The sequence below is a fragment of the Hippocampus bargibanti genome, linkage group LG12 (genome assembly GCF_051943395.1).
Source record: "Hippocampus bargibanti isolate YZ-2025 linkage group LG12, ASM5194339v1, whole genome shotgun sequence".
Taxonomy (NCBI): Eukaryota; Metazoa; Chordata; class Actinopteri; order Syngnathiformes; family Syngnathidae; genus Hippocampus; species Hippocampus bargibanti.
Window position 1 is genome coordinate 5,784,866 of NC_142745.1, and position 26,601 is coordinate 5,811,466.

At 42.7% G+C, this 26,601-nt stretch overlaps 2 protein-coding genes and 1 pseudogene across 5 annotated transcripts; 2 read left to right on the forward strand and 1 right to left on the reverse strand.

The window, feature by feature from the left end:
* Positions 1 to 1,981: 1,981 nt before the first annotated feature.
* Positions 1,982 to 8,153, forward strand: LOC148890155 (RNA-binding protein 15 pseudogene; annotated as a pseudogene). The gene is made up of 2 exons (XR_016116692.1): positions 1,982 to 6,141; positions 6,956 to 8,153. The product of XR_016116692.1 is annotated as an RNA-binding protein 15 pseudogene (transcript).
* Positions 8,154 to 8,945: 792 nt separating this feature from the next.
* Positions 8,946 to 14,878, reverse strand: LOC148890156 (amphoterin-induced protein 1-like). Its single transcript, XM_089009666.1, has 2 exons — positions 14,739 to 14,878; positions 8,946 to 13,409 (listed from the first exon to the last, which is right to left on the reverse strand). Exon 2 carries the CDS (start codon positions 13,369 to 13,371, stop codon positions 11,890 to 11,892), a length of 1,482 nt encoding a protein of 493 aa, XP_088865792.1. The 5' UTR covers positions 13,372 to 13,409; positions 14,739 to 14,878; the 3' UTR covers positions 8,946 to 11,889.
* On the forward strand, positions 13,218 to 25,609 carry LOC148890157 (G protein-coupled receptor 61-like). 3 transcript variants are annotated; one of them, XM_089009668.1, is made up of 5 exons: positions 13,218 to 13,352; positions 13,477 to 13,577; positions 14,759 to 14,844; positions 21,769 to 22,005; positions 23,707 to 25,609. In XM_089009668.1, the coding sequence occupies exon 5, from the start codon at positions 23,911 to 23,913 to the stop codon at positions 25,300 to 25,302; it is 1,392 nt and encodes a 463-aa protein (XP_088865794.1). In that variant the 5' UTR covers positions 13,218 to 13,352; positions 13,477 to 13,577; positions 14,759 to 14,844; positions 21,769 to 22,005; positions 23,707 to 23,910; the 3' UTR covers positions 25,303 to 25,609. The 3 variants fall into 3 exon arrangements, 2 of the variants coding, with proteins under 2 accessions (XP_088865794.1, XP_088865793.1); XR_016116587.1 differs by lacking the exons at positions 21,769 to 22,005; positions 23,707 to 25,609 and adding an exon at positions 21,016 to 21,104 and having other exon boundaries at positions 14,759 to 14,961; XM_089009667.1 differs by lacking the exons at positions 13,218 to 13,352; positions 13,477 to 13,577; positions 14,759 to 14,844 and having other exon boundaries at positions 21,953 to 22,091.
* The last annotated feature ends 992 nt before the right edge of the window (positions 25,610 to 26,601 follow it).

A 26,601-nucleotide genomic window follows, 5' to 3' on the forward strand; every position in this document is an offset into this window, starting at 1 on the left:
TGACACCGGTGTGCTTTTAACAGAAGAGAACATGCTGCTTGTATGCAGGTGTTCAGACCAGGGGGAAAAGTGTGTCAGGTGCTGCCATGACACACACTGCAGTGCTTCGCCAAAGCCCGCAGCAGGAAGATGGCACGTGCCCTCAAACAGGTTTTTAATACTAAACAGCTACACAAGTAGGATGACTCATTCGTGAATATGGTCGTCCATCTTTAATGTTATGAGGAGAATTTAATGAATCAATTAAATGTGTACAGCGCACTGCCTCTCGTCTAAAGTTATTGAATAATATGCTAGAAGAAATCAAGCAAACACTCTCACGCAAAAACAGTCATCAGAAAAAGTATTTTCTGACAAAAAAAACTTTTTTATTCTTAATCTGTTATTTTTTTCCTTTCGTTTCCTGTGCATGCTTTTACTATTTTACCATATTTGGTTTGGTTTGACAAGTGCATCTTTAATGTATTGGAGATACATTTAGACACATTTTAATGCTTTGCAGATTGCCTCCCCTCCAGAGAGGAACTTCACCAGATGGTCTCTCAAAGAGGGGCCAGCCCAGGCCAGCTCACAGGGTTGAGAGCAAAGCTGCTGTTCCCTTTTTTTTTTTTTTAATTTTCGGACACCATAATCCCGAGACGATCCCATAGCAAATGATACTGCGGGGTCTTCTTGTAACAAGGTCAGATTGATCCTACAGACAAACCTGGGATTTAATTTAATGTAATTTAGAATGTGCGGGTGATTTTTTTTTTAAATATAAAAAATATGAATATACAGTATATATAATAACATACATCTCACCCTTTTCAGCCAAAGTTGTAATCGTGTGGGAGTGCCCTCATGCCAGAGCATTTTAAGCCCTTACTAACCACCAAAAAACAACACGCCAGCAATTATGCAAGCGACCGCACAACATACGTAAAACAAAACATTAATAACAGGCAATTAAAGAATGAATTTTCCTTTTTCAAGTGTAGTACTGTACTGTCCAAAAATCTTAGAAACCATATTTGTTGGTTGCTTTGGTTTGTACCTTGCTCTCGTTATAAGAAGGTGCTGCTCTCTGGTGGTAATTTTAGTTAGGACAACAAACAAAAAAGCAATACCGTCCTTACGACAATTTATGAATTAAAAAAAAAAAGAATTAGTTGGGGAAAAAGTACTTTTAATTGAGGGGGAAAATTTAAAGAACATTTCTCTATTTATACTTATTTTAAATTGGTCATTGATAATCAAATTAAATTTGAATTATAATGAAAACCAAATGACGTAAAAATGAATACATACATCACATTAGTATTAAAATTAACTTTTAATAATAATACATTTCATTTATAAACGCCTTTCTTTGGACGCAATTTAATGAAAAGAATGCAACCAGATATTTTCTTGTACTAAATGATTGGTTAATTATAATTCTATCAGTGCATAATCACATTTTAAAATGCCTTATTTTATTGACGCAACAAATTATTCACCACGTATTTTATAGTTACACTCAATCAATTTATCCGACCGATCTGTGCGGTTTAAAAATCTAATATGACCATTTTCCAACAAGGTTTGCCCACCCTATATGGACATTTTTCCACAACAAACGATGTTTTAGACTTCGAATCAAACAATCTCACAGTGTAAAAGATCAATGCAACGCAAGAACTAATGGACAAAAACACCCATACTAAAAAACAATGTGCGTGGGGGTTAAAGCAAATTATTATAACTATTCTGTCTCGCTGATAAATGTGTGAATGCCTTGATGCGTCACAAAAAAAAAGTGGGAACGCAAATTCCTTCATGTCACAGTCGTTATCTTTGTGCTATTTAAAATCTTTCCTGGGTATGTCCGAGCCGCACCCTTGTTTCTGATAGGCTGGTTCACCTGTTGTTATTTTGATCGACGTCCCTATCAAGCCAATCATAACGCTGTTCAGACAGACAGCCGTGACTTCCGGTACAGTAGTGAAGTATTCCAAAATGGCGCTCGTGTATGTCGAGTGAGGAGTCTCCTTCGGCCTAGTTTCGAGTCGGTAAGGTTTCGTTGGATTTTTGGTAGTTAGACGTCATTTTGTGTTTCGCCTCGTGTACTGGCGTTTGAAAATGAAGGAGAAAGACCGCTCGCCGGCGAGGAAACGATCCCGGGCGCCAGATGAGGGCAAAGAGCGAAGAGGGGGTCTCGCTAGCAGGAGGAGCGGAGAGCTGCTCAGCGTCGCCAGCAACAACGGCAACAGCTACGTACCCTGCGGCGCCTCGTCCAGGAGAAGCCTACCCGGCGACAAAAGAGACAATTTCCCGGACATTCGGGCCGGTAATGGCTACGGCTACAGCGCACTGCCGGGAACGCACGGTGGCGCGGTCCTCGCTTCACGCAGCGACCCACGGTCCCCCGAAAGTGAGTACAAGACGCTTAAAATTAGTGAGCTGGGCTCGCAGTTGAGCGATGAAGACATAGAAGACGGGCTGTTTCACGAGTTCAAGAAATTTGGAAACGTGAGTGTTAAAATGAGTCGCGAAAACGACGAGAGGGTAGCGTTCGTCAATTTCCGGAAGCCCGACGACGCCCGAGCGGCCAAGCATGCTCGCGGCCGACTGGTGCTCTTCGACCGGCCCCTCAAAGTTGATGTTGTGTACATGAATCGGCGCAGGAGCCGCTCCCCGCTTTCCAAAGACAGTTTCCCACTCGGACACAGACACGTTCTCCCCCACAGACAGCTTTCCCCCACCAGTTCGGGCTACAGAGACTTCCGGTTGCAGCAAATGGCGCTGGGCCCCCTCCCCCCTCCTCCCCTGCCTCACCTCACAGATGTGGAAAGAGATGCCTATTATTCCCTATACGACGGCAGGAATCACGCTGCATTTCTTCCAGAATTTCATAACGACAACTTGTCCGATAACGACCAGAGGGCAAACAGGACGTTGTTTCTCGGCAACCTGGATGTCAGCCTGACTGAGAGCGACCTGCGGCGAGCGTTTGATCGCTTTGGCGTTATAACCGTAGTGGATATTAAACGAGCAGTGCGCGGTCAGAGTACCACTTTTGGATTTGTCAAGTTTGAAAATCTCGACATGGCACAACGAGCGAAAGTGGCCATGTCGGGGAAAGTGTTGGGCCACAACCAGGTTAAAATTGGATACGGCAAACCGACGCCTACTACCAGGCTGTGGGTGGGAGGCCTCGGCTCGTGGACTTCCCTCGCCGCCCTGGCCAAAGAATTTGACCGTTTTGGCACCATCAGGACTATAGACTACAGGAAAGGCGAAGCGTGGGCATACATTCAGTACGAGAGCATGGACGCCGCTCAGGCCGCGTGCACGAACATGCGAGGCTTCCCACTGGGCGGTCCTGATCGGAGAATCCGGGTGGACTTTGCTGACACCGAGCATCACTACAAGCAGCAGCAGCAATTCGCTCAGCCTCCGCTGCCGCTCCAACACTTTGACTTGGTCCCTCCGCCGTTCCATCACCGCTTCGCCGACTCCATCAGAGAGCGCTCGCCGCTGCTGCAGCCCCCTCGTTTCCGAGAACGGGTTCTCGCCTCTCCGGCCGAGTGGTCCGGTTTGGGCGTCCACGACAGGATGCGAGGGTCCGGTTTCCTGCCCGTCACTAACCTGGACAGACGTGAGCACTGGCCGGTGGACCGCGAGTGGGAGTTACAAAGAGGAGACGCCAATCGCCGGAGACGAGACTTGGACAACGCGTGGCGCCCCGATCGCTCACCTGAAAACAACGGCGTGCCGCACGGCAGCACCCCCGTCGAACGCAGCCCCGCTGATGGGGGGCCCGATAGTGACGGCGAACGCCCGCCCCGCCCCGGTCGGGCCTCCCCAACTAGAGGCCGCCCAAACAGTCAAGATAAAAGAAGAAGAACTCTCAGCCCGACCGCGGCCGCCTCAAGCTCCGAGAAAGATCGCAAACGTAAACCTAGCGACAAGCTCAAGAGCGCGGCGGGAAAGGATGACATCTCGGACCGTCTGTCCGCCCAGAAACTGAGCCAAGTGTGGCGAGGCGCCCTCCTCCTCAAGAACAGCTGCTTCCCCACAGTGCTGCACCTTCTCGACGGCGACGCGGCGGTGGTCTCTCGCCTCCTCTTGGACGGCCCCAAAGGTAGCCAAGCCACCAAGCTGAAAATCAGCCAGCGCTTACGGATGGACCAGCCCAAGCTGGAGGAGGTCTCCCGCCGCATCAAGGCTGCCGGATCCAACGGCTACTCCGTCCTCCTCGCCATGCCCGGGAAATCGGAGGACGGCACCGTTCCAGACGGCAAAGACTCCACGGAGCGTCCGCTGAGGAATCTGGTGTCCTACCTGAAGCAGAAGGAAGCTGCCGGCATCGTAAGCCTCCCCGTGGGGGGTACTCGCAACAAGGAGCTCAGCGGCGTACTTCACGCTTTCCCGCCGTGCGAGTTCTCTATGCAGTTTATGGATGAATCCGCAAAAGCTTTTGCGAAGTCAGATGATGACTACATGGTGATGGTCATTATTCGAGGGACATCATGAGCGGAACGGGCAGGGGGGATACAACGACAGCTTCATGTGAGCTGTGTTAGTGCGCTTTGTAGATGGGGGGGGGGGGGGGGTTACCTAAACTGTGTTCCACTCAAAATATTTCTTAACAACTTTGAATTGAAACTATTTTCCATTGAAAATAGTGCCATAGTGAAAATAGTGCCATCTGCACTGAAGCTAATTCAAACCGAAAATGTTCAATTTTGACTTTGGAACAAATCAAACTTCAGTACGTAGAATTTGGGGGTGAGTGCTCAAGAGCAAGTCTTAATGTTGTTGTGTTTTTGTTTTTGTTTGTTTTGTTTTGTTTCAGTCAACCTGGTATGTGGACCCCCCACAAAAAAATGTGACAAAAACTTAGTTAACTTTTGATGCCTTAGCTCCCTTCTAAGACACATCACAGTGACAGCGTTTGCAACAAGTAGCCGATCTTTAATAGAGAATTACAGGAATGCTTCGATTTAGTTTTTGTTTATTTGCTAGCAATTGTGACGTAGCATATTTGTAAACTGTTCTCCCCAAAATTTAATTTCATGATTGACAAAAGTTGTCCTCCCTAACATTCTACCCAACAGTGAGTAGTCGTGTGAATATATTTTCCGTTGTGCACCATGTCAGAAAATAAATCTTTACATTTGTTAAGTTAGACCTACCTAGAAACACATGAAAAAGAATCAATTCAATAATGTCAAATATTGTATTTTTTTTGTGTGTAATCAGCAACCAAGTGTATCGGGTTAAAAAAAAAAATGTATTGAGTGCGTGATTGAAATGATATTGCTTGTTGGCTGGAACGGACTCTTGTGGATGAATCATAATCAGAAGGCAGGAGGAAGGCGCGCGGCTCGCTCTCTTCCCTTGAAACGGGACTTCTCATTGTTGCTCGCCATGTCTCCTTTGATTGTTTTTCAAATGGAACGCGTGTGCCGTGTACTCAGGATATCTGGACACGCACACGGAGAGAGCGGCCTTAGCGGCCGTGCTCGTGGGGAGTAAACGGTGCACTTCGCAGATTGTGTCTCAATAAATTTGCTCATTCGTGGGAACCTCAAGGAAAGACTACCTTTGTGACCTTTTCTGTTCTCGGATTTGTCTATCCAAGCTCAAAAAGTCTCACGGGGTGCTCTGACAGCGACCAGGAGAGGAAAAGGGTTGACTTCCCGGGGAACAAAAAAAAAAGAAAGAAGCACACCAATGTGTGTGTCGATTACAATCGATTGACCTCTTTTCAATGTGGTTTCCAGTCCCATCTGCATGGCCCTTTTGTAGGCCTCGGGTCTCATCTGGACCCCCAGCTCCACGCGGAAGCATGTTTATACGCATTGACCTATTCCCGCTTGAAGAACCTCATGTGAGGGCCACACTTGACCAAACTTGAAAGCAGCCCAGCCTTTTGTCTGACATTAACTGGAATGGAACAAAAAAAAAAAACCAAACCACTCGTGCATATGAGACGGCCATCTTTACTACCAAAGTGATGATTTATTTCATTTCCTTTTTACAAAGTAGTTTAATGACATTGAATAAGGCTCAAGAGCAGGATTGCAGACGTTCGTGTTGCTCATCTTCAAAACACGTGGGACCAGACTTCCTGATGCTGTGATTGGGACACATCCACTTTTGGCTCCACAGGTGAGCATGCAAAAAACACAAAACATTGTTAGCAAAATATTCAAAGTCCTTTTCAATGTTTTATTTTGGGGGGGGAGAATAGGATCCAGTTGACCCAATTTGACCTTTTCAGATTATTGTCACCTGAAAAATTACCCCCCCCCCCAAAAAAAAAAAAAAAAAAAAAAAACATTCACTGTCAGTTATTGCTCAGTAGTCTTGGACAGTCATTTTGTAGTATCATTCTTCATTTAAATGTAGTTTATGGGTAGTATTAAGTTATCAAGCATTTTTTTCCACACCTCCACATGTCAGCTACATTAAAATACTTCAATTCCACCTCATGACTATAAAAACTGAGCATTGTTATGTATAATGATTATTTTTTTCTGGTACCGTATTTTCCGGTGTAAAAGGCACACCCAAAATTCTTGATTTTCTTCAAAATATGACCCTGTGCCTTATATGTGATGTCATATTGTCCACAGGCACCGACTCCATTCCCCCCGTAGAAGTAGTGCGTCCTACTGTAGCGCCTTATGTTTTGTGCCTTATATTTGGAAAACCTGTGTATATTTATATATTATATTTGGAAACCTTTTAATTCATTGAAGGTGCGCCTTATAGTCCGGCGCACCTTATATATGGAGAAATTTGAAAACACACGAATAATTGGGGGTGTCCCTGATACTCCAATGCACCTTATACACCGAACATACGGTACTACCTCATATGCCCAACAGGCTTCAGTGAGTGTGTGACACCTCAAATCAAACTTGATCTAATGTTACAATATGAAATTTAACGACTGTTATCTCTTGATCACATGCTACAGAGATAAGATGCAAGTGTTTGATCGACTCGTATGGATTCGTCGCTGCCTCTGCAACGCTGATTCTCATCTACACGGTGAACAACTCTACAGGCGGACTGTCGGACCTCCTGTGGAGATGGACCAGAGCTGTAAGTCAACCGCTTCCTTGTCTGTTGTCGTCATCCTTTTTTAGTGGCGTGTGGGAGCACGGAGGATGAAGATGGAACAGGTGAGAAGACATCTGAAGTCTACTTTCAGGTAAGTGGAATTCAGTGTAAGGCACACAGAAGCAACAAACACCCTATAATAAAAAAAATACATCTTATGTCTGGTTTTGAGGCGCCACATACAGTATATTGTATTTTATTTGATTGATTAGCAGAGAATATGTAAAATCGGAGGTCAACAGTAGGTCACTTGTTCAAAATTGTTGCCTGTTGTGAGGCATTCCAAACAGTTGAATTCTTGAGGATGCAGCCTATCCTCAATATCATGGTGGATATCATTACGATCTAATGTCCATCATGCATCACCGGGTCTGTTTTGCCAAGGATGATGATGTGGTGGTGGTGGTTGTGTTGTCTGTGATTAAAATTAATTTCTGCCTATGTTTATCATCATCTCAGTTTGCACTGTAGCACATTGAGTAAAACCCATCCTGAGAATCTGTTCCCCGTGTAGTAATTTGACTTGTCATCATGTAGCGATTGTAACAGAACTCTTGAACTCTTGTATTGAATCGAATTAGAACGTAGAGATTGACTCCCTGAATTAAATTGTTAAATTTCATTCATGCGAACTTGTAGGTCATAGTTGCACGAGTGAGTAAGTATTATTTTAAGGTATTTAGTACTCATTGATGATGCTGATACCAGCTGACAATACTTAAAGGTTAAAAAGGTTTGCAGTCAGTCCTTGGCAATACAGCATTGGCGAAACATCATCTATGCCCGAAAGAATTCTTGTTGACAAGTTATTGTCAGTGTGTTAAATGAAAATATTCTAGTCAAAACTAGAGATAGTCGTACTTTTACTGGGATCGGTCTGCAAAAAAAGGGTGAAAAAAATTACAATATCAGAGCTTTAGTCAACCTTAATGACAGTCATGACAGTTTACTACTTGTACAGTATGTGTATATGTTATTGTCTTGCATTTGTTTCTTACATATTGATCATTTGATATTCTCAATAAAGTCCGTTGTTTCTGGAAAAAAACATACATTTATGTATTTTTCTGTGTTTTAACACCATTTTCACAAGATGTGCTGGGGGATGTTTTGATACTTCAGGTTGCAAATGAACACGAGACTATCACAGATGACTTTAGACTAAAGGAAGAATACACCATGAACTGTAGTTACTCATTAACCAAAAGCAACAGACCTACTCACACACTCTTTACAGTGTGGAAACGCATTCTAATCCCTCAATTTCAGTCAGGCAAGCAAAATAACTTCACCTTGTCCGCTTTCGTTTCTTTTCAGTGACCTTGCAAACACGAATGGTTGGACTTACAGACAGTATCTCTGCCTATGTTGGTTATTTTTCATTGGCAACCAAATCAGCTTGGATGGGGTTTAGCGCAACGTGACCCCGCACAGGCTAAAATGTACACAAAATATTTTTTTATGTTTAGATAGGATGATTGTTGACCTTTATCTGTGCGCTCTAGTTTAGTCAGTCTCCTATCTAAACAAACTCCTTTTTAGGTTCGGTTGGAAGAGACGTTCTCGAAATATTTATGATTAGTCGTCAGGGTTTGAGTGGAGCCTTGTGCTCTTTACACCAATTCGAAACGAATATGTATAAAATGACAGAAATAATGAACCAATTCACACCAAAAACATCTCAACAATTCCCAGCGAGGGAATTTGGGTGCAGTTTGAGGGAGTCGCCACTACATGGCAGCACACTCCTCAGCAACCATTGTGCCATGTGGCATTCAATGCACTGTACTGACGTTTTCATGTGAGAGTCTTAACTGGGGGCTTCGAGTGAAACGTGAGTTATTTTACTGAAAATTCTGCACTTTCAAACAGCTTCGATTATTTAATGGCAACGCGTGTAAGGTTGAAATTGTAACCCCTTTGACACACGTTTCTATTAATAATCTTAAATTCATATCCGTGGTTTTCAATCATAACAAAATGCCAGTCGGTGGATTAGCTGAGTCGTTGCACTGTTCGCCCCACACGGTGGAGTGTGTCGTACACACAGCCCGCTGTGTGTTCCCTCCATTGTGGGTAAACATGGTAACATGAGTGCAACAAAGACGCAGACCCTTTCAATCATGAATCCAGCAGCTGGTGAGGTTTCACACTCAGGGATAATGGGTGAAAATGTGTCGCACCGGTCTCTTATAATGGTAATTGCTTAGCTGTGTAAAGCAAAAGACCTCAGCAGTCAAAGGTACAAAGTACTACCAGAGAGAAGAGTGGTGGTTCAAATAACAATAAATGAGAAAGAATAACCAGTAGAACACAGAAAGAAGGATACAAGAGTATTTTTTTGCTCTCTAGCCTTCTGCAGTCTCTCCTGTTTCACTCTTAAGTAATCAAGACAGACTGGATTAGTGTAATACGGTAACATGAGCCAGGAGGCGTCCATGCCACTCAGCAGATTGAAGTTTGAAATAAACACACGCCAGGTCAGTTTTGTTGTGAAACAGGAAATGAAAGCATGTCAGAGAAGGCTAGAAAAGTGCAGTAGACCGGAGGGGGGTTACACCGAAAACTGTTAATTTGTGGTTTGAGTCTGAAATATTAACTTTCACCTCACAGCTGCGAGAATGTAAACAATTCCAAATTTTTCCTCCAGTTTTAATTCTCGTAGAACCAGAACTCCCAATAGCTTTGTACATGCAATGCTATTATCTTTAGCGGCAGACATATTGGGCCTCAAAGTGAACTTGACTCTGAAAGATGTTTATTGGGTTTTTCATACATCAAGCTTAATTTATAACGTATTGATGGTCTTTGATTCATGCACTCCGACACGGTCAAAGCAGAATAGAAAATGACATTCGTGACTCTTTTCAAGAGTTTTTTTTTTTGTTCAAATGAAGGCAGTCAGACTCCCAAAGACAATGTAATGTTTGTTCAGGATACAGTGTATTTTAGTCGGTTTAGCATAGTAAGAGTAGGAATCACATTTATAATTCGGTTCTGAAGTTAAATGAACTACAATTCCCATTTTTGTCCATGGATACAGTACATAAACACACGTTACTCTACAGAACTGCAGTCTACCACTAGTACTATGGTTTTGTTAAACATTCAGAGGTGACCAAAGCAATAAATCTTCATTCCAGTTATTTTCCCCTTGATGCAAAATATCAGTCAATGGGAATCGTCCTCCATGATGACACAACAAGAGAATGAACATGGGAGTCGGTCTAAAGTGATCAGTGGGAGTGAATGGCAATAATGTTCCCAAGTTAAACCACCGCAATGATGAGCTCTTCAAGTAGAATATTGCCAGTGACCTCCTAAATATTCGATGGGCTCCTTGCCAAGCATGCCCCCAGCCCCTACTCCTCCTCCCTGCCACTGCTTCTATTTATATGTGCCGCCGTAGAACCTCTCGCCTTCGCCACAAGGTCGCATAATATCGCAGGCATTAAATCAGCATTAAAGCTGATGATGTCATCTTTTTAGTGGAGAGCATTTCATGGCGATACTCAAGGCTCGGAAGGTATTCTCGGGATTGTAATACAGACCTTCGGTAAAGTTACACAATTCATGTTTTTTCTCTTTGTCTTGTAATATTGACATATGTTGTGAATACTAAAACATGTAATTCTAACACGACAAATACATTCAATAGAATTGTTAAACCTTTAGTATAAGGTTGCTTTGTGGTGAGTGTTAACGCATATTCATATTTTGCGCTTAGAAGTGTCTTTTGGTAAGTACCTTCAGGGTTGAAATGCTACATGAAAGCATTAATGAGCCACAAATTGTAATATGGTAAACTTGTGTAGTTATAAGAAAAACGAACGAGGCTAAACACTTCAGTCCTGAGTGTCAAAGTCATTTTTTTGCCATGGGCCACATTGTAGTTACAGTTTCGTCTCGGGGGGGCCGTTGTGAATTTGGGGAAGCCATTAAAATGTTTAATCCACTCCACATATTAAATATAGAGTGCACAATAAATGAAGTAGGGTGTCCGGGCCCTCCCTTAGAGATAAGGTGAGAAGCGCCGTCATCCGGGAAGGGCTCAGAGTCGAGTCGCTTCGCCTCCACATTGAGAGGAGCCAGATGAGGTGGCTCAGACATCTGATTAGGATGCCTCCTGGATGCCGGATAAGCAGCAGAAGATGGATGGATGGATGCACAACAAATTAATGAATTATGAATTAATTGTTTTCAAATTAATGAATAATTAATTAGTTTTTGAATGTGAGGTAAAAAAAATAATGACTGTTATTGTGGTTTACATGAGACAATTTGACATTTTGGTCTGGACTTTAGCAAGCATCATGGCACTTGACATGCTTGATTTGCTTTTGCAGGCTGAAAAGAATGAGATGGCGGGCCAGATTTAGCCTCCGGGCCTTGAATTTGACACCTGTGACTTAATTCAAGTTGGAGATGAGTATGCCACTGTCACCTTCTCTATTGTTGTATTTTTTTCTCAGAATTGTTTTTTTTTCCTTTTCAATGTGGTCTAGTGGCAAGTGCAAATAAGGTAAAAAAAGCTCAGTCAATGCTACAACTTATTTTCTGACATTTGTCAAATGTCATTGGATCTTATTTACATGCATCTGCAACTGTCAGTTTACACTGATCTGTTGTCAGCTCTAACGGTGTCTTGTATGTTGACCGCATCAATGTTCTTGTGGTGGTCTGGTATACTCAGGGTTAGGTATTAAGCCCCGATAACATTTCGGGTCCTCTCATTTATGTCCTTTGAGCTGGATTCGTCCGTGTAGGAAATTCCCCCACAAACGACCTTTACATCATCATGGGGGTATCTGAGCTCACAGAGCTGATTGACGCCTTTCTTTTCTTGTTCACTCCTTTCCATTCTTCTTCCCCTTTTGGCTTCAACTTTCCATTCTGCTCCAACGGATCTTTGGTGTCAAAGGGGAAATCTCTGCCACCCTCGTTTTCGGATTCGGTCTCTTGATGGTTTTGTGTGTCGCTGACGATGGAGGAGTGGAGGCTGCCCATTGGGTCGTCCTTTTCCAGGTCTTCACTCGGACAACCGGCGCAGCGGCAAGGTGTGAGGTAGAGGTAGATGAAAACCATCACGATGCTGATCAGGCACGCTATCAACGTGGTGTACGCCGTCTTCAGGTTTTCCAAATTGCCATTCGTGGTGGTGTTAAAGACCACGACGGTGAAGCGGAGTGTCTGGTTCAAGGTGTCTGCGATGGCGTGACAGGTGTACACGCCAGAGTTGTCTTCCTTTAAAGGTCCGAGCTGAAGGTTTCCGTCTGGAAGTATTTTTGCGCTTTTGTTTGCCGGAGACACCGAGATATTTCCTGGCAGGGTCCAGGTTTTCACCATGTCTCTCTGCTTGGTATCGCAGTCCAGCACCACAAACTGCTCTAGGTAGGCTTGCCTATCCATGATCTTGACCTCGCTGCAGTTCAAATAAGCTTTATCCAATTCAAGGGTAACCACTTTCCGTTTCGGCTGACCGGCGAGGATGCAAGTGTGCTCGTCCTTAAAGTCCACCACAGAGCTAAGATCTTTCAGGTGCCAGCGTGCAACCACGTTGAAAAGATCGCAGCTGCACGGGAGGGGATTGTTGTGGAAGTACAGACCGTTTTGAATCCAGGCGGGCAGAGCTTGAAGCTCATGGAACGTCACCGCTTTGATCCGATTGGAGGAGACATCCAGCAGCGTGAGCGTCTCGATGCGACTTCGATCATTCACCACTTCCAGGGGGAAGCGTGACATCAAATTGTGACTCAGGTAAAGCTTCTGCAGGTTGATCAATCCAGAGAAAGCGGCGGAGCGATCGATCTGCGAAATCCTGTTCTTATAAAGCAGAAGTACCTCCAAGTTCTCCAGCGGCTCGAAAATGTACTCGTCCAGCTGGCGCAGTTGATTGGAAGACAAGTCCAGGTAACGCAGCCTTGTCACATGCACAAACGCCTCCGTGGACAGGAAGACGAGCCCGTTGTGGCTGAGCAGCAGCGTGTGGAGTCGACTCAGCACGACGGGTGACCACTCTGCTCGTAACCTGCCGATGGAGTTGAAGCTGAGATCCAGCACCGACGTGTACTTGGGAAGAGGCATGGGCGGGATGCTAAGATTCCCTTTGGAACAGCTGATGATGCTGCTGGCGCACACACACGTCTTTTGGCAGTCCAGCGGACCTCCTATTAACTGTCCACCGGCGTGTTGTGACCAAAGCAGAGGCCCAACCAGGAGAAAGACGCTCCTCCTCAACAACGACCGTTTAGGTCTGTACAAGCTCTCCATTTTCTCAGCAGTCTTCACAGTAGATGAGAATCGTGCATCTGCGAAGAACATCCATCTGATTAGTTACTGACGAATTTGAGTTTAACCCTTTCATGCACCTTTCAGGTAAGGAGGACAGAGACCATTTAAAGATTTGAAAACAAATAATATCTTGGAAATTACTCTACAATGTATAAGGAGCCAGTGAAGGGTTCCAAGAGTAGGAGGTATGTGCCCCGTCTTATGAGCTAGAGACGCTTCATGGAGGATTGTCTGACTCCAAAGTAAAGCCCATTACAGTAATCGAGCATCGATGTGACAAATGCATGAATTATTGCTTTAAGGTGCTCATGAGAAAGGATAACATGATGATAACATGATAAGATGTAAACTTAGTTACCTCTGCACCCCAAAGGGTTAATTTATTTAGAACTCATGTCCACATTTTGGCATTTTAGTGACTGACAAGTGCATTTCATTTCAAAATAAAAGTACATCCATCACGATCGCAACACTAGTGCCTCCCCTGTTAGTTTTAGTCTGCCCATAAGAGTTTGCTTTTTTGATGGAATACACCAAAATTCCAACCCATACCTCTTCAACCTCCACATATTACAAGACTAACATGTTTTTAATCTAATATAGTTACAGTAAAGTCTCGTTATATCGATATCGGATATATCGATAGTCCCGGTTATATCGATACTATTTCTATGCACGCACGGAGAAAATTACATGCAAACAGGGTCGGATATATCGATAGTCCCGGTTATATCGATATTTTTTCGGACTCCCTTGAATATCGATATAACGAGACTTTACTGTAATTATATTATCTTGTCCATTCATTGTCATGTGTACATGTCCTCAACGGGGTCGTAGGTAAATTGTCGTATGTCGTCGCTCACCTTGGGTGAAAAGTAAGGTCCCAACTGCACAAAAAAAAAAACATTTATGGGGGAAATTTACAAAAAAATCATAAAGTGCTTTAGGCACCAAGCATCTTATTTCATCTTTACTTCAGACCCTTCGTGAACTAATTAAATCCCGTTTTATATGTTAATATAACTCGAACTGTAGCATTGAATTATGATATTATGCCCCCGTATGAGATAACGTCCGCAAGGTACAGTAAGCATCCAGATCTGCTGCATAATCTGAGGGTGCATTGCATTGCAAGTCAAAGCCCAAAAGTTCTATACACCTGAATGAACAAAAAAACGGCCTTTATTTTATTTATGAAATATACAAAAAAAGCACACGCGTCTGTTTATCTTACTTGTACCACCCTGACCCCTACTTTCTTAATATTCTTTTTGGTTTTATTTTATTGGGGGTGGGGCGTCATAACAAAGCCTAAAACGCGTTCCGCATGCACGGGCGTTTACCATGTGTTGATTATTTGCAGCAAAAAGACCGAAGTCAAGTCCTGCCTGGCTCTTCGTCTCGGGTCCAATCTCCGGTGAGCCGCTTCTGTACGGGATCGGCCGCTGGGTGGGTGGATCTCTTTCTGCTCCCTCCCTTCGCCCCCCTGCAGTGAGTACATCACGTAAAGAGTAAGCGGCACCGCGGAAGCAACCCGTCCGCAGTCTTCATAGCAGAAGAGCGAAGGTACCATGTGATACATTTGTGCAATGGGCGTCACGTCACCCCCCCCCCCCTCCTCTTCGGCCCTCACCCACACGGCTCGCGTCGATTCGAGACAAAACCTCGCAATCATAGCCCTGGCACCTCCAAATTGATTTTTTTTTACTTCGAATAGTTGAGAAACAGCGACGCCGGCCTTTTCGTACTACTTACTGTTCGTTGTTACGAACGGTGAGCATATCGGGTCTCACGTCACAACTTCGAAGGTTGTTGACTGCTTTTCATTTTATCGTTTGATATTTTCGACCCCAAAAGTGTTTCGAGCTCACATTTATACAGTAATCCCTTGTTTATCGCGGTCAATGGGGAACCCTTTTTTTTGATTACGTTTATTATCCTCATGCACCACAAATTCATATTTAACCGTTTTGAGGGACAGCGGTCACCGTAGTGGACAGTTTATGACGTTAACAGACGACAGGTTGTCATTAGGGTTAAAATCAAGGGACATCAAATATTACTCAAAAATCTCAAAACAATATGTTGTTGTTTATTTACATGTTAAATATTTGTTACATATATAAATTACAATTATTTTTATCTGCCATATTAATATACATTACAGATGCAAAGACACTGCTTACGTTAATAATTTCCCATAATAGCTGTAATACAAGTGAATTACACTATTGAACACTTTAAGTCGATTATTCTCTGATCGTGAATTATCCCCAGAACATCACAATGTCCCATGTCTGGAGAGCTATTTTTACATTGGGCCCGTGGATCAGCACTGGTGACCCCCCTGAACTATGCCAATGATTGAACTATAAATCTAAAATATAAAAAATGTTTGGAAGTGAGTGGAGTGAGTGAATAGCTGAATGCATGCAGAAATATATTCTCAATGTTTCTTCATACAAAGCAAATATTTTAAATGAGAAATCTCTCACTGCAGACCACCTTGAAAAAAAGTCACAAAATATTCTGCATACTGAAATAGTGTGTGGTAGTATCGGAGAACCATCATTTTAGGCGATGAAGTCCGTGTCATGATAAAAGACCTTCATCTTTGCGTATCTCTTGCCTCTGTGGTGAAGGACAGGCCAAGTGTGCGCGCATGCGTGTGCACTGCAGCAGCCTTTGCTTGGACGTGATGTGCATGCAGCTGTGTGGGATGGATCAGCGTGTTCGCACAATGGCAATGCGTGTGTTCCGTTCCAGGTGTTTTAAATGAGGCTTAGCAAATTTCTTGGATGGACCTTAACGATTGGAGCTCATTAGATTGCACGGATACACAACTGAATACACGACCTTGACAGGCGCTAACACCTCACACTCAGATGGCGCAGACAGTGAAATGTTGCTCAGCTTGTTAAAGTGTTATGATCAATACCAAGGTTGAAATCATAGGCGAGTGGAGGAGCACCAAGGTGATATTTGAGCCTGTCGTCAGCCAGAACCCGAGCGGCTGTTAATGTGACAGCGTAACTGCTTGAATGATTGCCAACCCCTAAAGCCCCACAGTCATTAGAATGGAGGAAATTCTCATCATGAGAGTATAAGTGTCCTTGGGTGTTTTGAAAGGCGCTTGAAATAAAATGTATTATTATTATTATTATAGACGCAAAGTAAGTTGCAGCGAGGCAGTTTTTAAATTAAACCATGTTGATGTATTTCACACAGTTGGATGATGTTAACATATCGAATCAGACTTAATACGACATGCGTTCAACATTAAGCTTTGCTCAACAAAGCCTCATACTACACAAGGAAAAGTTGATCCAAAAGCCTGCAATTGCACTCAGCAGTGGCAGGTCATGGATTTCATCGCTAGGCCTTCAATAGTGATATGTCTGAATCAATCCAGACTGAAAAAAAGTATGGTGTCATTTACTACAAGTCTACTAACAAAACCTTTAGTCAAGGTTTTGTTTTCTACTTTAGACCTTTTTGTTCTGATGACTTTCTTGTTTGAGATTTTGTTCCTGCTGACTTTATTTAATACAATTCATCAAATTGGATTGGATTGGATATGCCTTTATTAGTCTCACAGTGGAGAAATTTACATTTCACAGCAGCAAAGTGATGAAAATACACCCCTACACCCCCCTCCTGCTGTTTTTTTTGGGGGTCTACCACCTCCACTACCTTGCAATTCGTGACAATATCAGTCCGCGGTTCATATATTTTAAGGCCAGCAGAGAAGGCTTTGCAGCCCATGAGGGTCCACCACTGGCACTCAGCATGGACAAAAATTACAGATTTTAAAGCCTAATTATGTTCCGCTTGAAAGCCAGAATCGAACCCTGCAGTGTCAAGATGGTGTGCTAATAACTTGAGCACCGTGCCACCACCCAGTAATAGTTGCATTAATTTTAGTTATAACATTTTCAACATTGAATATGCTTCCATGATTAAAATCAACAATTTTGTATACTTTTTAATTTCGTTTTTTTTTTTATTGGGGGATGTCCGGTCAACACACGAGTTTTCCTGCCCCGGTTAGAGAGGAACCTCGTGAAGCTGAAATATGACTAACTCTACACCCACACACTTGTTAACATTAATTGCATCCACGTTGCATTTGTTGTGCATGACTACATCCAGGATCTTAACTGTTCTCGTGCAGTAAGTGTTGTGTTACAAATGGACTCAAGTGTGTGTGGAAGGTGATTTATCGACCATCATCAATAATGGAATGTATTCAGCATCGGGACATTGATCGTTCTTCTAATTCCCATGGAAGGCATAATGGTTGTCAATATACAGGAGGGTGATTGTGACTCTATATTCACACCGAAACTAAATCGACTGTGTAGTGGTGGAACTGTGACTGATGTTTGTACAGTACGTATAAAAAGTAGTCATCCTTTTAGATTTGTGTCTACAGTTGTGATTTGTACTGTTGAGCTCGACTGCATGACCGAGTTCATTTAGTCAGCGGCTTTGCAGAAGGACATAATGCCATCAGATGCACGTTCCTCTTCATGAATTATAAACGAGCCAGTCCAAATAGGTTCAAGTAATATCAAACGTGTTGTCAAGGCTTCTCCCTAGAAGGAGAACTCACAAACTTGTCAGATCTCTATATTGTCAAACATATTTTTGCCACTCGCTCGACACTTGAAGGAACAGTTTTTACGAGTATTGTGACAGTGAAATGCAAAATTGTTATTTTGATACACTTCTACACCACTGTAAACCACAATTGTTATAGCTCGCAGTCGATAAAAACTGATCATTATTCTCTCAAATTCATTTGAATAATTCTACATTGAAGATATTTTGTCTCAATCTTTAACGATTGTAACTGCATCACGGTTTGTGTGCATTTTTCTGTTCAATATGAAGGAAACACTGCCACAGTGTGGCGTGTTTGGGGATGTTCATCGTTTTTGTTATTGTCATACAGTACATGTACTTTTTCATTTCAAGTCACTTTCAGGTCCCTCTAGTGCACATCAAGGAATAATAATTATACGAATTATAAAAATACTAAAAATTCGTGATTAACAAAACAACAAGAACCATAATAAGACAAAGAAACGAACAGCATCAAACAATCGACAGATCAATCAATGAGCCTATGCGGCATTACAGAATGGCTTAATTATTATACGTACTAGGTCATCCGTTATGAGATTCTTATTTTACGTGGCTTTTTGTTCTACAATCACGTGATTCCCGGGTTTAATTAAGTCGTGACATTAATGAGGATCATCAACGGCGCGGCAATCGTCACATGTATCACTTGTGACCCTTACAGCTGTTATACTGCATTAAAAACCTTCACCAAGAATCACCAAGGCAACATACGTTTGCACTATTTCATCTCCAGCAATTTAGCAGCACTACAATTTGTGCATTTCAACAGTATTTATTGTCTGACTCGTGTTCGTGTTAGTCAAATTAGAAAAAAAACATGCGAGGTGGCAAAATGCTGCAATGGTATGAGCTGACGAGGGAGTGCAGCTTTTTTCGGTTCTCCTCGTTGTGATGGTCGGTGGCGGCACTTTGGGTTTCAAGCGCCGGCCTTTTGCTATTACCGAGTGTGAACGTGGAGTCTATTTTCACGGTTGCTACGGCAACCATTGTATTTGCGATGGCAATGATAGGTGCTGCCTGGCGAGTGAGGAATACGCTATTTTTGTCATGAGTCAACAGCTCGCACTCGCTCACGTGCGGTCACACGCACGCGCAGCCTACACGCATTTGCCTACTCAAATTAAAAAAAAAGCACGCCAACTGATATTGAACTGTCCTGGTAATTTGGAGGGGCAGTGATAGTCTGGTGCAGTGTTTTAAAATATGCAGACATTTTGCGTCATGCTTTGAACGCTTTGAGTTGGACTCTTGAGGGGGGTTTTCCCAGAAAGCATTGACTGAACTCCGAATCTAACTTCCAAATACCCGATGTGACATCGGAGGAAAGGCACGTCGTTTAACGTACTATATTTAAACAAGCATGTGCTGTATGTAGACCCCTCCTTTCATCATCATTACCTGACATATGGATACCATGACAACCATTGTAATGACATTCTACTCTAATCCTGCATGTACTGTGTTCTGCTGTGTGTTTGTGTACGTGTGTCCGTGTGTGTGTGCTTGTGCTTGTGTGTATGTGTGTGTGGGGTGGGGGTTTACTTGCACGACTGATTACTCATTTTATACGGTGTTGAGTGTTGAAACAAAACTAACTGCTGTTTCTACTGGCTTGGAAATTGTTTGGTTCACAAAATCAACTGCATGTCAATGTTCTCACTAAATAATGTTATCAATACATTTGTTATTGGTTTGATAAATATTGTTAGCACAGTTCCCAGACCTCTCAAAGCTAAAATATGTTGGAAATGGCTTTTCATCTCATTTTGGGTTGTAGACGCCCGCCCCCATACTGTATTTGCTGTTTGGCGCAATCCCCGATTATATCATTTACGGAAAAAATCTCGACAACGCAGTAAAAACAGTCATTAAAAAGTTCGCTTTTTTTTCTACTCCTGGAATACTGCATCCTTTATAAACGGTTAATGTAGTGTAATGTGTCGAAAAAAAACAACAATCTGTACTTTTGTAATGAAACGTCACTTGTCTTCTCAACCAAACGTCGGGCAGGCAAACCCCCACTACTCCGTTCCTGACCAATGAAAAATCGAGAATCGAACAGCAGTGACTTTTGATTTGTGTTTGGCAGTCAAGTGGGAGGAGCCAACTAATGGAGTTGCCCAAATCTGCTGCTTGCCTTAAAATAGTCTCGCCAAACTATCGGTAAAACTGGAATAAACATATCATCGAATCCAGTCCTACGTGGCACAATAGCTCAGGAGAACATTACTAATCCTAAACAGCATCAATATTCTTTTCTTCTGTTGGTGAAAATGTCTCTCCATAGTCAACCATTACCCATTTACCCCCCACTGTTTTCTTGCCCGCAGGTAGGGTTGTCACAGTAAATGTGTTGTTGTCATTTAATGACTGGTAGTATTTTTTCATGGTGTTTATTCATTGTATGACGAATTGTCTTCATCTAACGCTATTCAATCTCATCACAGTGTACAGTACAAGACATCAGGCAACGCCATCATGGCAATGATGCAAATCTAACTAGGGCACTTGTTCTCATGTTGGGAAATATCTTGATTTGGTATACAGAAGAAAAAAACAGTTGAAATGTAAATATTGGCAACAATCAGGCTCATTTGGTCGCATCAGCCAAAATCTTGATCACGATTAAAATTCGATTAATGATGCAGCCCTTCTGTATAACCATACATTTACACTAATCGGTTGTGACAGACGGTTGAGATATAACAACAGCCGTTTAAAAAAAGCTGGAATATGAAACAGTGTTGTCACTCTAACATTATTCCAATCTGTCTATTAGCAATTGAATTTAATCAGTCAGAGCATGTGTGGTGTTACCTGAATGGTTAAAGACGTGCGAGGGCCTTATTGCATTAAATGCAAATGGTTGGGCAACCTTACAAATGCAAATAAAATGAAAAAAAAAAAAAAACGCCTGTTGATAGGAGTCTCGTTGTATCCATAATTGTCAATTTCATTGTCCTTCTGTAGACAGTAATGAGATGGACTGTATATGCAAAGGATCACCGTGACAACAGGAGCCCAACTTTGAGAAGCTAAGATGATGGAGGCTTGAGGCTTGTCCTTGAGAGTTTTGAAAGGCGCTTATAAATTAAATGTATGATTTTATATATATATATATATATATATATATATATATATATATATATATATATATATATATATATATATATATATATATATATATTATATATATATATATATATATATATATATATATATATACAGTAAAGTCTCGTTATATCGATATTCAAGGGAGTCCGAAAAAATATCGATATAACCGGGACTATCAATATATCCGACCCTGTTTGCATGTAATTTTCTCCGTGCGTGCATAGAAATAGTATCGTAATAAGCGGTACTATCGATATAACCGATATCGATATAATGAGACTTTACTGTATATATATATATATATATATACAGTAAAAAATGCAATTAAAATATCTTAATGGTGCACTTATGTTCAAATATTTATCGACCAAAGCGTTATAAACCAACAACTATTGACATCCGTGGGCCTATCGACAACATTTAGCATTTTGTGTTAGCATTAAGCGAAATGACAATTCTAACAGTGTAATTCTCTTTACTTTATGTTTAGTTTGGCGGCAACATTCAACTTGGAACGACATTCGCCAAGTTTGAAGGCTCTTTGTAAATAATTGTTCACATCTGTCCTGAAATAAACATACCTTTCTCATTTGTTGTGATTTATTGCAGCCTCTCGCTGAATAAACCCGACATCCACTAGGACCCAGCGGAGAACTGACACAGAGATCCTCTTCTGCAACCATGGAAGGAGGAGAGGAGGGGAAGAGAGGAGAGTGGGCTGCCTACCCTGTGTCTTTGCAAGCATTCCCATCAGCATCTTTTGGATGGAACCACGTCTGCAGTCAACCAGGATGCAGAAAGCAGAACAAGGGCCGGGAAGACGAGTGAAGTCCGCGTTTCTCGCAGGTGCATGACGCCGCTTGAGTCTGAGATGCACCACATTCTCATCCTTCACATCCCAATCGGCAGTGTGAGGAAATATTCTTATTCAGGTACATCATGCTCTGTATCCCCCTTCACCCCTCACACCTATTTGTTTTACACCTCGATTTTCATTTGGCTTATATTAAAATGACGAGAGAGAGTAAAAGAATCAACTAAATGTATAATGAGAAACATACCGACATGTTTTTACACAGTGGGTGTAATGTATTAATGATTAACATATAAATGAGTGGGTGGTAATACATGACAAAACCTGGCAGGAGTGTAAATCTGAATTGGGGCAGCCTGTTGTTTGATTTCGACACAAAGTGCTTACTGCAGGCAATCGTTCAAGGCTTAAGTCTTCATTTAATTCCCGGTGTCAGAATCAGAAAGGCTCTATAGATGCATATCCCTATGCATATTTGCGCTCTGTGAGTTTAAAGACAGATTTGTATGGGCATGCAATGGAAAGTCTTTCCAATACACACAAAGTACACACTCTTTAGAGCACAGGTGTCAAAGTCAAGGCCCGCGGGCCAAATCCGGCCCGCCGCATCATTTTTTTCGGCCCGCGAAAGCAAATCAAACTTGTTAAATTCCATGTTGATTGCTAAAATCTGAGCCAAAATTTCATATTTTTGGATGTCAACCACAATAAAAGTCATTATTCTTGACTTCAGATTTGGAAACTAGTTATTCATTAATTTGCTGTGGGCTCTATATGTAATATTTGAAGGGATTTAAACATTCTAATGGCTTCCCCAAATTCATAACGGCCCTCGAGAGGAAACCATAACTACAATGTGGCCCGCGGCAAAAAATGACTTTGACACCCCTGCTTTAGAGACTTCATTAGCTACTCAATAATAATATCCAATACCTGAAACGTAGATTCTGCCTTTACCATCATGCTGGTGTTCATTTCTTACGTTTATTATTGTTAGCATTAGGCTGTGAAGAATATATATATATATATGTATATGTGTGTGTGTGTGTATATATGTGTGTGTGTGTGTGATATATATATATATATATATATATATATATATATATATATATATATATATATATATATATATATATAAGTATATGTGTATATATATAAGTATACATGTGTGTATATATATATGTGTATATATATGTGTATATATATATGTATATGTGTGTGTGTGTGTCTAGCTAGCTTGCTGTTTAGCTGTCGAGCTAGCTACCTATACACACAGACACACTTCACAGTTACAAGAGCTTGTCAAACAGGATATTTTTGATATTTATGATATATTAATATTAATGATTTATAATGTTTATGTGTGCGCTGAACTTCAGCTTTTTCGATTCCTTGTCCAAGAGCCTCCCATATAGTTAGCGTCTTCTGATTCGTCTCGTCCTTTCATGTACCTCCTGTATGGGGGTGGGAGAGTGTGTGTGTGTGTGTGTGTGTGTGTGTGTGTGTGTGTGTGTGTGTGTGTGTGTGTGCGTGAGTGTGCGTGTGTGTGTTTGAAGGGGTTGAACAAATGAAACTGTGTGATTCATCTGGGATTGTGTACTTGATTCTTTCTGCCATTCTTTGGCTAAAATGAGTTCTCTTGTGATCATTAGTTCATCTGAGGATTGACTTTGGCTGATCACAGAGAGAGTGAACAGAGCAAATTCAGCTCTCATTGTGTTCTCTTTCTTCAGGCGTGCTTGTAACAGCGGGCAGCAGTCAGGGTTTTGGTCAATGAAAAAACAATCCTTCCCCCGACCATCCGGCCAGCATCACAACGACAGGGCGGCTCCCTCCCTAATTCCCAAGCGTCCGTCCTCTGTCCGTACTTCCTGGCTTTGAAGCATGGGTGATGGGCCAGTGAGGGACCCTGCCCACCCCCCTCGTCCCACCCTCCAATGGAGCCGGCGTGGAACTCCTCCCTCCTGCCTCCTCAGCTCCTGTCCAACGCGTCTACCTCCGCTCTGTCTAAGGACTGGCCTCCGTCCCAGTGGCTAGCCCTGGCGGCCATGTTGTTCATGGATCTGCTCGCCGTGGTGGGCAACGTGGCCATCATGGCGGTCATCGCCAAAGTCCCGCAACTCCACAAGTTTGCCTTCGTTTTCCACCTGTGCTTGGTGGACCTACTGGCAGCCTTGGTGCTCATGCCCCTCGGCATCATCTCCAGCCGAGCCTTCTTTGGGGAGGCCCTGTGCCGTAGTTACCTCTTCCTCAGCGTGTTCCTGGTCAGCGCCGCCATCCTGTCCATCTCGGTCATCAACGTGGAGCGCTATTATTATATCATACACCCCATGCGCTACGAGGTGAAGATGACCGTCGGCCTGGTCGCGTCAGTGTTAGTGGGGATCTGGATCAAAGCTTTGGCCATGTCCGCTTTGCCTCTGCTCGCCTGGATCCTCCAAGGTGCGAGGACTCCCCTTTTGGAAGGTAGCGGGGGAGGCGGGGACGTCTCATCTCCCCCCGCTCAAGGTCAGAGGCGTTGCTCGCTGCACTGGACGGGCGGCGGCTCCAATCGCTTGGCGTTCATGATCCTCTTTACGCTGCTTTACTTCCTCTGTCCTCTGCTGGTCATTTTCGTGGTGTACTGCAACATGTTCAAAGTGGCTCGGGTAGCCGCAATGCACCACGGGCCTTTACCCACTTGGACGGAGACGCCACGGAGACAGAGATCCGAGTCGCTCAGTAGCCGGTCCACTATGGTTACCAGTTCTGGGACCGGGACGGGGACCGGGAGGGAGACGCCGGCGCGTCCGTTTGGAGGAGGGAAGGCGGCGGCGGTGTTGGCGGCGGTTGGTGGCCAGTTTCTGTGTTGTTGGCTGCCCTATTTTTCCTTCCACCTTTATTCTGCCCTGGCTGCCAGCCCCCCGACCGCGTTGGCGTCTCTGGAGGAGGCGGTCACCTGGATCGCTTACTTCTGCTTCACCTCCAACCCTTTCTTCTACGGTTGTCTCAATAGACAGATCCGGGAGGAGCTGGGCAAACATCTACCGTGCCTGTTTCGGCGAGCCGGGCTCCAGGTGGAGGACAGGCTACCGAGCCGCGAAGGCTCCATTGAGGAAAATTTCCTCCAGTTTCTTCAGGGCACCGCCTGCAATTTAGAACCTCAGAACTCGCAAAGCAATTCCAGTCCGAAGGAGGAAGCCTGCCGACCCTTGGCTCCGTCTCAAGCGCGTGAGCCTGCACATCCTCTACCTGTTGATTTTCGAATACCCGGACAAATCCCAGAGGACACTTATGAGTTTGCGGATACTGATCAGGCGAAAAATAACCACATCAATGCAGACACTTGACTTTTTTTTCCCTTTACAACATTGTACCGTATTTTCCGCATTATAAGGCGCTCCTTCAATGAATGACATTATTTCAAACATTCTCCATATATAAGGTGTGTCTCATATATGGAGAATGCATTTTTATGCGCTCGAGAATATTCCACAGTTTTAGCGGAGTTTGTCACAATATATTAATACATATATATTTTTTTTAGATTGTTAGAATGTTTGTGTTCCTTGGTGGTTTTCATGGAATATTTTGGCCTTAAAATTTTCAGAAATAAACAGATTTTTTTGTGAAGAAACTAAATACAAAAACAAGCAAAAAAAAAAAAACCACAAAATTTTCAATGTCACAATACATTCATAAATATAATTTTTAAAGATTTCCAATCTTCCTTCTTTAAAGTTTTTGTTTCTTGGTGGTTTTCATGGAATATTTTGGCTTTAACGTTTGCAGAAATAAACAGATTTTTTTGGGGGTGAAGAAACTAAATAGAAAAACAAGCAAAAAAAAACCCCACAAAATTTTCCATTTCACAATACAATAATACCTCAGTTTACAAACGCTTTAGTTTACAAACTTTTCGTTTTACGAACATTAAATTTGCGAGAATATAATCTTGGCATACAAACTAGTTTTCGGTAAACGAACTAAACCACACGGAGCGCCATAGTGGCTGGCGGACTAGTTTTCGGCGGAAGAACACCAAACCACATGGTCGAACAGCGCCATGGTGGCTGGCGGACTAGTTTTCATCACCCTTTTCCTTGAGTGCATACGTGGTTTGTTATCAAGGATAAGGTTTCTTCTGGGTTTTCATGGAATATTTTGGCCTTAAACATTTTCAGAAATAAACAGAAACAAAAATGTGTGAAGAAATTAAATACAAAAACAAGCAAAAAAAAAAAAAACAACCCACAAAATTTTCCAGTTCATAATACATTAATAAATAGATTTTTTTTGAGATTACCAATCTTCCTTCTTTAAAATGTTTCTGTTCCTTAGGGGGTTTCATGGAATATTTTGGCCTCAAAATTTTCAGAAATTTCGACCTTAGCTAAACTGTTAGCCTTTGATTACCAGCGTTGTCCTGATGGATGATTCCATTTCTGTGATCTTCTGACTTTGGAATTCACAACTGCAGATTGCGCGCTGTCGTACGAATGTATTTATTTTGTTTTGAGTTTAATAGTTTGGCTTTCAACAATAATAAAGCCTTTTGAAATTCTTGAAATCAGCCTGACGCGTATCCAGTGACGTGCAGTCAGTGGAGGCAGGTGAGGCAGTGCCTCACCTGTCATCATGGAAAGCTG